At 36.3% G+C, this 13,436-nt stretch overlaps 3 protein-coding genes across 4 annotated transcripts; all 3 read left to right on the forward strand.

Annotated features, from left to right (window-relative positions):
- Positions 1–430: 430 nt before the first annotated feature.
- Positions 431–3,109, forward strand: LOC110729012 (late embryogenesis abundant protein 32-like). The gene is made up of 3 exons (XM_021908708.1): positions 431–819; positions 1,743–2,054; positions 2,627–3,109. The coding sequence occupies exons 1-3, from the start codon at positions 463–465 to the stop codon at positions 2,828–2,830; spliced, it is 873 nt and encodes a 290-aa protein (XP_021764400.1). The 5' UTR covers positions 431–462; the 3' UTR covers positions 2,831–3,109.
- Positions 3,110–3,729: 620 nt separating this feature from the next.
- LOC110729015 (late embryogenesis abundant protein 47-like) lies at positions 3,730–5,989 on the forward strand. 2 transcript variants are annotated; one of them, XM_021908713.1, is made up of 3 exons: positions 3,730–4,300; positions 4,894–5,097; positions 5,886–5,989. In XM_021908713.1, exons 1-2 carry the CDS (start codon positions 4,055–4,057, stop codon positions 5,086–5,088), a joined length of 441 nt encoding a protein of 146 aa, XP_021764405.1. In that variant the 5' UTR covers positions 3,730–4,054; the 3' UTR covers positions 5,089–5,097; positions 5,886–5,989. The 2 variants fall into 2 exon arrangements, with proteins under 2 accessions (XP_021764405.1, XP_021764404.1); XM_021908712.1 differs by lacking the exon at positions 5,886–5,989 and having other exon boundaries at positions 3,734–4,300; positions 4,894–5,307.
- A 134-nt stretch (positions 5,990–6,123) lies between these two features.
- On the forward strand, positions 6,124–7,337 carry LOC110729013 (late embryogenesis abundant protein D-34-like). Its single transcript, XM_021908709.1, has 3 exons — positions 6,124–6,464; positions 6,541–6,843; positions 6,952–7,337. The coding sequence occupies exons 1-3, from the start codon at positions 6,153–6,155 to the stop codon at positions 7,111–7,113; spliced, it is 777 nt and encodes a 258-aa protein (XP_021764401.1). The 5' UTR covers positions 6,124–6,152; the 3' UTR covers positions 7,114–7,337.
- The last annotated feature ends 6,099 nt before the right edge of the window (positions 7,338–13,436 follow it).

Here is a 13,436-nt window from a genome sequence, read left to right on the forward strand (position 1 = left end):
CCAAATAATGCATTTATAGGGCTACATCCAATCATTTATACAAGTAGATTTTACTTTGTAAAGGATATTTTGCAAGTGAATTTTGAATGTATTTCAATAGAATCAAACAATGAGTAACCTTTGTACGTGACAAATACTTGTTAATGGGCAAAACTTAAAAAGTACATAAGCAAAAACAATACAAAGATTTTACCATAAGGTGGATCAACGCCAATATCTAATTACCAAACAAGGTCTATATATATCGGAACGGATAAGGCTCGAAACTCGAGCACATAGATCCAATCGTTGACATGCACACACAAGCGTTGTAACCTTGTAAGTGGTGAATTTTCAACAGAAGATCACCCTCAATGACGAACCAACACGTGTAGATAAAAATATAATCACAAATAATTACCCCTCGAAATTTGGACACTAAGCACACAATATATAGTGCCACTCGTCAAACAAACACAATACATGCCATATTCTAGCATACATTACATCATTCACTTTAGTTTTGTACACAAAAATCTGGTTGATTTGATCAAAGACTTAAAAAACCCAGAAAACATATCTAGGATAATGGCGTATGAACAAGAACGACGAGGAGAAATGGGAGCAATAAAGTATGGTGATTTGTTTGAGATGTCGGGGGAATTGGCGGAGCAGCCTATTTCTCCGAGGGATGCGGCGGCGATGCGGTCGGCCGAGACTCGGGCATTTGGGAAGACTATCAAAGGTGGTCCTGCTTCTCTTATGCTTGAAGCTGCTGCTAAGAATGTTAAAGCTGGTGTTGTTGTGCCTGATGATACTCTTTCTTCTGATCAAAACCTGGTATTTATTTACTCTTTTATTTATCTGGCTTTGTTATTTGTGTGGATCTATTTTTGTTTGTTTGATATTCGATGTCACATTGTCTTAACCTCTCGTAATTACGAAGATACTAACATGATTTTATGGATTGATGTTAGTGTCACGGGTATTTGTTAAGTTTTAATGTATCCTGAATTTGGTAATGTTTGAATGATTATGAATTTCTGATTGTGTAATGTCTGATGTGTATGTGGAATTAAATAGTAGAAATCATCAATGTTTGTTATGCAAGTTAAAATTGGTTGTCTAGATCTGTTTTTGATGAATGATATGAAAAATAATTACTGAATTGGAACATGATAAGTCTTGCTAATAGTTGTTGAGCTAGGGTTTGTTGATATATGAAATTTGGAAGTGAATGATACATTAAGTGCTGTATGCCTAGTATTGTGAGAATTTTATGATGATGAAAGGTTTCTTGGTGTTATTGACTTATTGTAACAAAGTTTATGTCATTGGTTTATTAGTGCTTGTGTAGTCCAGATATACATATACTGATTGCATTGGATGGCGAAAACGGGATTGCTCGATTTGCATTTTCTTTGGTGTTAGAACATGATATCTTAGGCTTCTTATCCTGAAATGTGTATAGGCAGCTGGGTAAAACAATAGTGAGATCAATCCCTGACAATGTCCATGAACATCAATGGTTGTTCTATTGAATTTATGAGTAATGTGCACATTGCCTTTGTCCTTAATTACCAATAGGATATGACCTAATTAGCAATCTTAGTCTCTAGATTATTTATTTCAAAATGGGGTGGTAGATGTTGGTGCATACTTCAACTTGCCTATGGACGAGAAGAAAATGAAATATGGCTAGTGCTGCTGAGTCACATACATTTGAATTTTGATGCTTACTTAGTTTCTGGTTCGTGCACAAGGTGGAGGACAACCCATGGCATGATTCTCAGCTGTCACATGAGCAAATGGGATCGGCTATGTCAGTGGAGGGAATGGGATCGGGTGCTGCAGGGGTAACAATTGGAGAAGCACTGGAGGCAGCTGCTGAGGCTGTAGGGGACAAACCTGTAGATCGCTGTGATGCTGCTGCAATACAAGCTGCAGAGATGATCGCCACTGGATATAATGCTGGTTTTGGTTCTGGCTTAGGCGCTGAAGCTCAGGCTGCTGCCACTAATAATGCACAAATGATGTATGATGAGGAGAAAACCAAGCTCTCTCAAGTCCTCGAGGTATACATTTTATCAAATATTATTTCTGAGTGTGGACACTCTGTTATTCCCTTATTAGTATGAGTATTATCTATATAATTTTTCATCAATCTGATATTAGCTTTCTAGTTCCCAGTTTCCTACCAACAACAATTATGCATAAAACTGACATGCTTACAATTTGAAGATAATGCTAAAGGGAACTTACATATTCCCCTACCCTCGCTTATTCCATTTGACCATGTGTTTGTGAGTACCTTTTGGGCCAAACGGGGATAGTAAAATGAGCTAGAGGGAGTACTTATTCTTGAAAACGATTCAGAAAAGTTCAAATGTCAATATTACTAACTAAAATATAGATATTACTAGTGATTTGCTGATAGGTAAATAGGTTAGCAGCAGTTCCTTTGCTTTAGAAGTTTTTACAAGTATTTTTTTTAAGAATAGTAAACAATGTTCAATTTTTTGTTATGTGTTTCTTACTTACACTCTCCTCCCCAAACAAAAAATTAAATTAACTGATGAATGCATCCCTTAACAAGTCAAGACCTATTGCATAATGTTTGTGGCACCTAACCTCTGATGACACTCAGGAAGCGACAAATATGCTCACAGATGACAAGGTAGCAACAGAGTTGGATGCTGAACGCATAAAAGCAGCTGAGCTGCGAGGTCATTCTGGAGGGGCTAGTGCAGAAGATTCACTCCATCTGCGCGGTGTAAAACAGACCACTACTCCTGGTGGAGTGGCAGAGGCTGTGGAGACTGCGGCTAGGATTAACCAACCTGAGAAATGAATGTGACTTACTACTTACTGGCTAAATATACATATCTGAATGCTGTATTTTTCTTTCCAACTTTTTTGAGCTTTGTTTTCCACACGTGTTGTGAATGTGGTGTGCTGTGGGATCTCATCTTAAACAGGGCATGATTTTGTGTGACGTTTTTTTTTTTTTTAATCATGTGTCCCACTTATCACTATCAATTAAGATGTTATCTTGTAATTCTGTATGCCCCATATATTCTTCTGATCTTATGATTTAAGCGATGCATAAAAAATGGTGTTTTATATGAAATGTTGTATACAAATTATGTTACTGTCAATCCTTGACCATGATAATCAGAATCGTATGAGCACTGCCTAGCTTATGCATGTGTGCACTTGGAGGAAGATCCTCCATGCTCTTGGGAGCCAAGTGTGATTTATATAATTGAATCTGTTGTGCAAATAACTATCATAATATATCACTAAAATTAGGTTTCATGAGTGACCAAAAATCGAATGAAGAAACTTATAATATGTGATTTTGCTATGATGTATATTAACTAAAATACACGGTCAACATACATTTTAAATCAACATCACAATGGAATGTTATAGCAAATAATGATTGAGAATAAATCAATTACACGTCTACACCAATGAAGATAAAGAACTCCATGCCTTTCTATAGGACCATGAGAGGCTGAGATGACAAATTAGTTACATAAATAATCATACTACATATTTTGCAAGTCTTCACTACCAATGCAAAATAATTTCAAAATGGCACAAATGACCTCTTCACTATCAATGTCCAATGCAAAATAGATTCAAAATAGCACAAATAATCCGGAAAACGAAGAGGTTCGGGTGTTTCTCATGACCCTCAAAAACATTCTAGGAGGGCATTTAAGTGATTGAAATTGTACGCTTTCATTAACACAATCTCTAAGTGCCTTTGTATCATTAAATAATATGTAACAGAGGTAGTATTAAAAAATCCAAAAAAAAAATAAAAAAATATACGTAGAGCCGTTGAGCAATTGGGGGTGTGATAAAAGTGGACACTTGTAAACCTGTAACAATCTAGAGACTACACTTGTCAATTCCTAGTAAACAGTCTAAAACACCAACATTAAAACATACTTCTTGAAACCTGATTTGTCCACGTTCCTAATAACTCAACTTAAAACACCCCATTTTCTAGCCAAATAATACGGACTTTGAATTGCTTCTTGTTAAAAATTTAAAAAAAAATATGGCAAACGAAGAACCAAGAGCGGCGATAACAATAGGAGAAGCGCTCGAAGTGGTTGCCACAATCGTCGGAAATAAACCCGTCGACGACAGCGATGCCGCCGCCATACAAGCCGCCGAGATGAGGGCCACCGGCGCCACCTCTCCTCCTATCGACGGTATCGGCTTTCAAGCTCAATCTGCTGCTATGGTCAATGCCAGAAGAATTTATGATGAGGAGAAAACTACCCTTGCTGAAGTTATTGGGGTTTGTCTTTCTTTCCCATTATTTTTTTTATTTGATTTGATTAAGTTTGTTAATAATTGCAAGTTGTAATTTTTTAATTAGGTTTATTTGGGGTTTTATTTTTCTTGTTATTTGATCTTTTATTATTCTTCGATTTGTCATTTGTGGGAGTTTGGGGGTGGATTAAATTTGAAGTGTTTGTTAATTGTTGACAATAGAAATTAATCAGAGCAATGACGTAGACGGGATTAAAGTTGCCACATTGTTATGTTACGGCCACTATAAATCGAAAATAGGGATTTTTCCTGCGGCACAAAAGACAATGATGTAGACGGGATTATAGAGTTGCATCATCACATTGGTCACTATAAACGTAATAGGGCAATAAAAGGATTTAAGTTGAATAAGATATTCATGGGATCAAAGAGTTGAAAATTATATAGATTGGAAACCAAAATTAGGGATTTAGGTGGTGAATATATTGAGCTATTCTTAGTGATTTGAAGAGGATATTAATGGTACAACTTTTATCTTTGATTTGATTAGAATGAGTACAAAATTATGAGGCAAAATTTGGAATTATGTACTAAATCTTGGGGTTGTTTTATGTGAAGGATGCAACTGAGAAGTTAGAGAGTGATAAGCCAGTGACAGTGAGGGATGCGGAGAAGGTGAGAGCAGCGGAGCTGCAAGGGGATGTGGATGGCCTCGAAAGCGATCATACAGACGCTCCTAAGGAATCGGTGACTCCCGGTGGTGTTGCTGAGGCATTAGCCACTGCTGCTAATATTAATCAACCTCCTTCTTAAAGCAAACTTGTGTGTACTTCTCTTAATTATGTTCTTACATGTACATGGTTTGGAGTCTTCTTTCATTGTTTTTGTTCTTATAAATCCTCTGTTTTTTGGTTCTTGTTTTGGAGTTACATTGGTGGAGGGATTTTCTTATGTTCATGGGTGTCTTAAATTTGTTATCCTAGGTGATTGAGATGTTTTTGACATGATGAATGAATACATTGGTTTCTTTGACTCTGTCTTTGTCAAGTCTTTTGGTGTTATGAACTTGTACTTGAACATGTTTCGAGTTTTTACCCGTTGCTCAATGTTCCTTTGTCATGGAAAAACTACTAGTACATTCTTATATACACGAAGCCCCTGGTGTACCTACCTTTTCATGAGATACAACTATGCACGTTTCGAAAATTGGCTTAGTGCAATTAGCCATGAGAGTTGGGACTAAACTAGGACATTAGTAAACTGTCATAGCTGATCAAGGTTTATCCAAAAACACAATTAACTTAAGATAGTTTCACAATATATACATGGTATGGTTTTTGTTCCACTAGTGATCAAATATCAAGCATAGAGTTTGATTGTTTGAACTTATCATATATGAAGTATATAAACACGGACATTATATTGCTGGTATGGTAACTTGAGAACTTCTGTAAGGACAACTGGTAAAAGCCTAAAATAGCTATCGAGTTTAATAGCAATAAATACTTGCAAAAGTAAAAAGTAAGTGAATAGAATACATCGTACTATTAACATGTTTTAAAGTCACCGGATAAGTTTTATGTATTGATCTACATTATCCTATGATTTAGGCCATCTCTATCCTCCATACGGACACGTGCGCGCCACCATGACAGAAGAAGCAGATCTGCCACAGAACTCAAAAACCTTGGCATGTGGCACACTAGCATATCGACCTTAGCTCCTAAATCTCCACATCATGCTATGTTCACCGCTTTATACTTCGACACAACTACTACGTATATAGTACATAAAACTAATTACATATAAAACTAATCACAAGTTACAATCATAATCATCCAATTAAAACTGAAATAAAGAGCATAAAATTAAACAGCATGTCTCAAGAACAAGAGCAACAGCAGCAGTCTATCAAGTATGGGGATGTTTTCTTGGTGTCTGAGAAGATTGCTAATCAGCCCATTGCACCACTAGACGCTGCTGCTATGCAGTCTGCTGAGAACCAAATCATGGGCCAATCTCAAAAAGGTGGTCCGGCTGCCCTTATGCAGGCAGCCGCGGCCAAGAACGTTCGAGCCGGAGTTACCCCTCAAGGTTCAGCCTCAGATGTTGGTACAGACCTAGGCATGAATGTTACTGAGACCATAGTTGATGGTCAGCGTTTCATTACCCAGTCTATTGGTGACCAGGTATCTCTGTTTTCTTTACTCTGTTCAAATCCATTACATTGATGCATAAAATTAAACAGATATGATTTACATATAGGTTATAGTGAGATGTGCAGACCCGAATCCAAACCCAACCGCAGACAAGATGGTGGCTCCACCATCGGCAGTGGACAGCGATGCAGTGACCATAGGAGAAGCCCTGGAGACATCTGCAATATCTGCAGGGGACAAACCCATAACCCAAACTGATGCTGCTGCCATTCAGGCAGCCGAAATGCGGGTCACAGGCTGCGGCAACACTCCCCCTGGTGGCCTTGGAGCAGAGGCTCAGTCTGCTGCAACTAGGAATGAACAAATCATGTCTTATGAAAACAAGATCACTCTTGGAGATGTTCTTACAGTAACATTTTCTAACTGTCTTCTGTTTCATACTACTTTGTTTCATATTATAGGTGTAATAATAGTTCATTTTTTGGATGATTGATAAAAACTTTGTTACTTGTTATAGGATGCAGCAACTAGATTATCAGATGATAAACCAGTAACTATTCAGGATGCAGAAAGGGTGATAGCAGCCGAGGTGAGAAATGATCCAAATTTGGCAACCAACCTTGGGGGAGTCGGCGAGTCTGTGGCTGTAGCAGCAAGGATGAACCAACAAAAGTTGTAGTAATTCAGTAAATTAAGCATTATAAAAGATGTTGTGCACATAATGCAGTAGTGTACGTGCCTCATATCATATATAAGTATCGAAATACTATGTAAAACAAGTTTGATTCAATAGATTGGTAAGCTTTTTGAGCTGTGCAAAATAGCTGCAAACTACTCAGTAACTAATTGTAAGTCTCGATGTGTTTCAGCTGTTTAAGGAACGTGTGATTGTACCACGTATAATCCTTGAGAACTTCCTTTTTTTTTTTTTTTTTTTTTTTTTTTTTTTTTTTTTTTAGAGAGAATTTACATTATACGTTTTAGGGCTCCTTATTAAAGTATGAACTATCAACTACCAAATTTTCATATGAAGAGTGACAAAAACGTCGATAATAAGTCAAAACAGAAACCCATCACACTAAAAGCTTATTGGCATGTTTTTGTGCCAACATTATTTATATCTGTCTCCTAAATTAATATCAAATTTTTAAGGCTAGATGTCTTTTTGAACTTTCCTCCCTTGCAAATTAAAACCCATGATCAACTATCAATTGTTACCTACATAAAACTCCTATCCAATCTCTATGTTAATACCTCCTTTCTCTAAATTCAAAAATTACTCCTACCTAGCTCTTTTTAATTTTCTATTCTTTTCTAATTACTCTATCTTGTGTGATCGACGATGAATATCATACCTTATTATTAATCTCGGGTCACCCAACTTGACGGGTCGCGATGTCTCACGTATACTCCACTCCACATTAGTATGATATTGTCCATTTTGGGCCTAATCAGCACGAATTTGTTTTTTAACACCTTTCCAAAATGCCACATACTAATGGAGTGTGCACTCACTATTAATGAGCTCCTCACCTCCTTACTCCTTCCATGTGCGACTTGGGATGAACAACCCTAACAAACTTTCCCTCATATCAATGACTATATATCTCATGGCCTCCCCTTTAGTGAAACTATCTTGCACCGCCGCTATCACCACGAGACACACCGCTTTGAGCCGCAATAACAGGAGGACTTTCGACGCAAGGCACCACAATCGCGAGGTCACACATTTAAAGGAACGTCCTTATATTTATAGTGCCCGTTTTTTCCCGTCAAACCATCAGCTCTGATACCAATTATTGAGCCCGGGTCACCCATCTTGACAGGTCGTCGTACACACATTCTACTCCACATTAGTATGATATTGTTTGTTTTAGGCTTTTTCCGAGGTTAGCGGTGCGTATGAAATGCCAAAAATGCTAAGTACGGAACTAAGACAAGTCACAAAGCCTAAGTATTGGGATGTTAGATGGTGCAAGGGGGCATGTGGCATGTGAAAGCTTATAGCCAATAAAAGAGACGTATACGAAAAAGGATAAATTGGATGCTTAAAGGCAAATTGAATGGTACCACCCCCCAATTGGAGTCTTGAAGGGTATTAGGGATCATGTTAAACATCTCAACACTTTTTATTTCCGAGTGAAAAAAAGCCAAAACTATCCAAAATTAAATGCTATAATCCACAGTTTTAAAGTAATTTAGGAGATTTCTGGACTCGGTGTCGAAAAGTCATGAGATACTAGATGATACATTTCGAGGTCATAAAATGCCTTTTTTGGAACCAAATAATATCATTATATGTTGTCATAAACGTCTGTGGTAGAATTGAGTTTATGAAACCGATGTAAGTTGTAAAAGAGTAAATAGACGTTTAAAGACAAATGGGATGGTTTCACCCGCCCAATTGGACTCCTAAAGGGTATTAGGGTCCACGGTAAACATCTCGACAATTTTAATTTTCGAGCTGAAAAAGGTAAAAAAATTCCAAAATTGAAGACTATTATCCACGCTTTTTGAGCAATTTTAAAGGTTTCAGGACCCGGTTTCGAAAAGATATGAGATATTAGGAGATACATCCCAGGGTCATATATTGCCATTTAGAACCATATATGATCATTATATGTTGTCATAAATATCCGTAGTAGGCTTGAGTTTATGAAATAGGAGCAAGTTGTAAATGAGTAAATTGACCGTTTAAGGGCAAATGGGATGGTTATACCCACCCAATTGGACTCATAAAGGGTATTAGGGTCCATGGTAAACATCTCAACAATTTTTATTTCGGGCTAGAAAAGGTAAAAAAATTCAAAAATTGAAGTCTATTATCCATGTTTTTTGTGCAATTTTAAAGGTTTCAAGATCCGGAGTTGAAAAGTTTTGAGATATTAGGGGATACATCACAAGGTCATATAATGTCATTTGGAGCCGTATATATCAATAAATGTTGTCATAAATGTCCGTGGTAGGCTTGAGTTTATGAAATCGGTGCAAGTTGTAAGTGGTTTAATTGACCGTTTAAAGGAAAATGGGATGGTTTCACCCACCCAATTGGACTTCTAAAGGGTATTAGGGTTCATGGTAAACATCTCAACAATTTTTATTTTCGGGCTAGAAAAGGTAAAAAATTTCAAAAATTGAAGGCTATTATCCATACTTTTTGAGTAATTTTGGAAGTTACGGGACACGGTGTCGAAAAATTTTGATATAAGGGGATACATCCCAAGATCATATAATGCCGTTTGGAACCATATTTGATTATTAAATGTTGTCATAAATATCCGTGGTAGGCTTGAGTTTTTCAAATCGGACATGTTCTAAGCGGGTAAATTGACCGTTTAAAAGAAAATGGTAGGATTTCACCCACCCAATTGCACTTCTAAAGGGTATTAGGATCCATGATAAACATCTCAGCAATTTTTATTTTCGGGCTAAAAAAAGTAAAAAATTTCCAAAATGATATTATTGAAGGTTATTATCCATGCTTTTTGAGCAATTTTGGATGTTTAACAACCCGTTGTCGAAAAGTTTTGAGATATTAGGGGATATATTCTAGGGTCATATAATACCATTTGGAACTATATATGATAATTATATGTTGTCATAAATGTCCGTAATAGGCTTGAGTTTATGAAATCGGTGCAAGTTATAAACGGGTAAATTCACCGTTTAAAGGCAAATTGGACAGTTTCACCCACCCAATTGGACTCCTAAAGGGTATTAGGGTCTATGGTAAACATCTCGACGATTTTTATTTTCGAGCCAGAAAAGGAAAAAAAATCCAAAATTGAAGGTTAATATTCATGTTTTTTGAACAATTTTGGACGTTTCGGGATCCGGTGTCGAAAATTTTTGAGATATTAGGGTATACATCCCAGAGTCATATAATGCCGTTTGAAACCATATATAATCATTATATATGTTGTCATAAAGGTCCGTAGTAGGCTTGAGTTTATGAAATCGGTGCAAGTTGTAAACAGTTAAATTGACCGTTTAAAGGCAAATGGGATGGTTTCACCCACTCAATGGGACTCCTAAAGGGTATTAGGGTCAATAGTAAATATTTCGACAATTTTTGTTTTCAAGCCGGAAAAGGTAAAAAATTTCCAAATTAAAGGCTATTATTATTCAAGCTTTTTGAGCAAATTTTTAAGGTTTCGAGATCTGATGTCAAAAAGTTTTGAGATATTAGGTAATGCATCCCTTGTTCATATAATTCCATTTGGAACCACATTGGATCATTATATGTTGTCAATAATGTCTGTAGTAGGCTTGAGTTTATGAAATCGGTGCAAGTTCTAAACGGGTAAATTGGTCGTTTAAAGGCAAATAGAACGGTTTCACCCACCCAATTGGACTCCTAAAGGATATTAGCTAGGGTCCATGGTAAGCATCTTTACCATTTTTATTTTAGAGCCATAAATGGAAAAAAAATACAAAATTGAAAGCTATTATCCTTGCTTTTTGAGCAATTTTGGAAATTTCGAGAACCGGTGTCGAAAAGTTTAGAGATATTAAGGGATACATCCCTGAGTCATATAATACAGTTTGAAACCATATATGATCATTATATATGTTGTCATAAAGGTCCGTAGTAGGCTTGAGTTTATGAAATCGATGTAAGTTGTAATGGGATGGTTTCACCCACCCAATTGGACTTCAAAAGGGTATTAGGGTCAATGGTAAACATCTCGACAATTTTTATTTTTGAGTCAAAAAAGGTATAAAATTTCAAAAATTAATGGCTATTATTCATGTTTTTTTTAGCAATTTTAGAGGTTTTGAGATCCGATGTCGAAAAGTTTTGAGATATTAGGAAATGCATCCCATGGTCATATAATGCCTTTTGAAATCACATAGGATCATTATATGTTGTCATTAATGTCCGTGGTAGGCTTGAGTTTATAAAATCGGTGCAAGTTGTAAACGGGTAAAATTGACCGTTTAAAGGCAAATGGGATGGTTTTACCCACCCAATTAAACTCCTAAAGGGTATGAGGGTCCATGGTAAACATTTCGACTATTTTTATTATCGGGCCAGAAAAGGTAAAAAATTTCCAAAATTGAAGGCTATTATTCATGCTTTTTGTGCAATTTTAGAGGTTTTGTGATCCGGAGTCGAAAAGTTTTGAAATATTAGGGGATACATCATAGGGTCATATTATACCATTTGGAACCATATATGATCATTATATGTTGTCATAAATGTCCGTAGTATGCTTGAGTTTATGAAATCGGTGCAAGTTGTAAACGGGTAAATTGACCGTTTAAAGGCAAATGAGACATTTTCACCCACCCAATTGGACTCCTGAAGGGTATTAGGGTTCATGGTAAAAATCTCAACGATTTTTATTTTCGATCTAGAAAAAGGTTAAAAAATCCAAAATGGAAGGCTATTATCCATGCTTTTTGAGCAATTTTGAACGCTTCGGGATCCGTTGTCGATTTTTTTTTATATATTAGGGGATACATCCTAGGGTCATATAATTTTGTTTGAAACCATATATGATCATTATATGTTGTCATAAAGGTCCGTGGTAGACTTGAGTTTATGAAATCGGTGCAAGTTGTAAACGGGTAAATTGACCGTTCAAAGGCAAATAGGATGGTTTCACCCACCCAATTGGAATCCTAAAGGGTATTAGGGTTAATTGTAAACATCTCAACTATATTTATTTTTAAGCTAGAAAAAATAAAAAAAATTCAAAATTAAAGGCTATTATCCATGCTTTTTGAACAATTTTGAAGGTTTCGAGATCTAATGTCGAAAAGTTTTGAGTTATTAGGAGATACATCCCATGGTAACATAATGCTGTTTGGAAGCATATAATAGGATCATTATATGATGTCATTTATGTCCGTGGTATGCTTGAGTTTATTAAATCGGTGCAAGTTGTAAACGGGTAAACTGACCGTTTAAAGGCAAATGAGAACGGTTTCACCCACCCAATTGGACTCCTAAAGGGTTTAGGGTCCATCTTAAACATATCGACAATTTTTATTGTCGGGCCACAAAAGGTAAAAAACTTCCAAAATTGAAGGTTATTATCCATGCTTTTTGAGCAATTTTTGATGTTTCGAGACCCGGTGTCAAAAAGTTTTGACATATTAGGGGATACATTATAGGGTCATATAATGTCATTTGGAACCATATATGATCATTATATGTTGTCATAAATGTCCGTAATAGGCTTTAGTTTATGAAATCGGTGCAAGTTGTAAACGGGTAAATTGACCGTTTAAAGGCAAATAGGATGGTTTCACTCACCCAATTGGACTCCTAAAGGGTATTAGGGTCCATGGTAAACATCTCGACAATTTTTATTTTCGAGCCGGAAAAGGTAAAAAATTTCCAAAATTAAAGGCTATTATCCATGCTTTTTGAGCAATTTTGGAGGTTTTGAGATCCGATGTTGAAAAGTTTTGAGATATTAGGAAATGTATCCCAGGGTCATATAATGCCGTTTGGAACCACATATGATCACTATATGTTGTCATTAATGTCTGTGGTAGGCTTGAGTTTATGAAATTTGTGCAAGTTGTAAACAGGTAAATTGATCGTTTAAAGGCAAATGGGATGGTTTCACCCACCCAATTGGACTCCTAAAGCGTATATGGGTCCATGGTAAACATCTCGACAATTTTTATTTTCGGTCTAGAAAAGGTAAAAAATTTCCAAAAGTAAAGGCTATTATTCATGCTTTTTGTGCAATTTTAGAGGTTTCGTGATCCGGAGTTGAAAAGTTTTGAGATATTAGGGGATACATCCTAAGGTCATATAATTTCGTTTGAAACCATAGATGATCATTAAATGTTGTCATAAAAGTCTGTGGTAGGCTTGGGTTCATGAAAATTGTGCAAGTTGTAAGCGGGTAAATTGACCGTTTAAAGGCAAATGATCAGGTTTTCGGTTTTTCGGGTAATTTTGCTCAACCCTAGGATTCAGCTACCCAATTGGACTCCTAAAAGGTATTAGGGTTCATGGTACACATCTCGTCAATTTTT

Source organism: Chenopodium quinoa, unplaced genomic scaffold, assembly GCF_001683475.1.
Source record: "Chenopodium quinoa cultivar QQ74 unplaced genomic scaffold, ASM168347v1, whole genome shotgun sequence".
NCBI classification, from domain to species: domain Eukaryota; kingdom Viridiplantae; phylum Streptophyta; class Magnoliopsida; order Caryophyllales; family Amaranthaceae; genus Chenopodium; species Chenopodium quinoa.

Excerpts from the sequence above, each read along its gene's own strand:
- LOC110729012 (XM_021908708.1), top strand. The coding sequence starts at position 463 with ATGCCATATTCTAGCATACATTACATCATTCACTTTAGTTTTGTACAC. Across the intron at positions 820-1,742 it reads TTTCTTCTGATCAAAACCTG|GTGGAGGACAACCCATGGCA; the intron begins GTATTTATTTAC and ends TTCGTGCACAAG. Across the intron at positions 2,055-2,626 it reads AGCTCTCTCAAGTCCTCGAG|GAAGCGACAAATATGCTCAC; the intron begins GTATACATTTTA and ends GATGACACTCAG.
- LOC110729013 (XM_021908709.1), top strand. The coding sequence starts at position 6,153 with ATGTCTCAAGAACAAGAGCAACAGCAGCAGTCTATCAAGTATGGGGAT. Across the intron at positions 6,465-6,540 it reads CCCAGTCTATTGGTGACCAG|GTTATAGTGAGATGTGCAGA; the intron begins GTATCTCTGTTT and ends ATTTACATATAG. Across the intron at positions 6,844-6,951 it reads CTCTTGGAGATGTTCTTACA|GATGCAGCAACTAGATTATC; the intron begins GTAACATTTTCT and ends TACTTGTTATAG.
- LOC110729015 (XM_021908713.1), top strand. The coding sequence starts at position 4,055 with ATGGCAAACGAAGAACCAAGAGCGGCGATAACAATAGGAGAAGCGCTC. Across the intron at positions 4,301-4,893 it reads CCCTTGCTGAAGTTATTGGG|GATGCAACTGAGAAGTTAGA; the intron begins GTTTGTCTTTCT and ends TTTTATGTGAAG.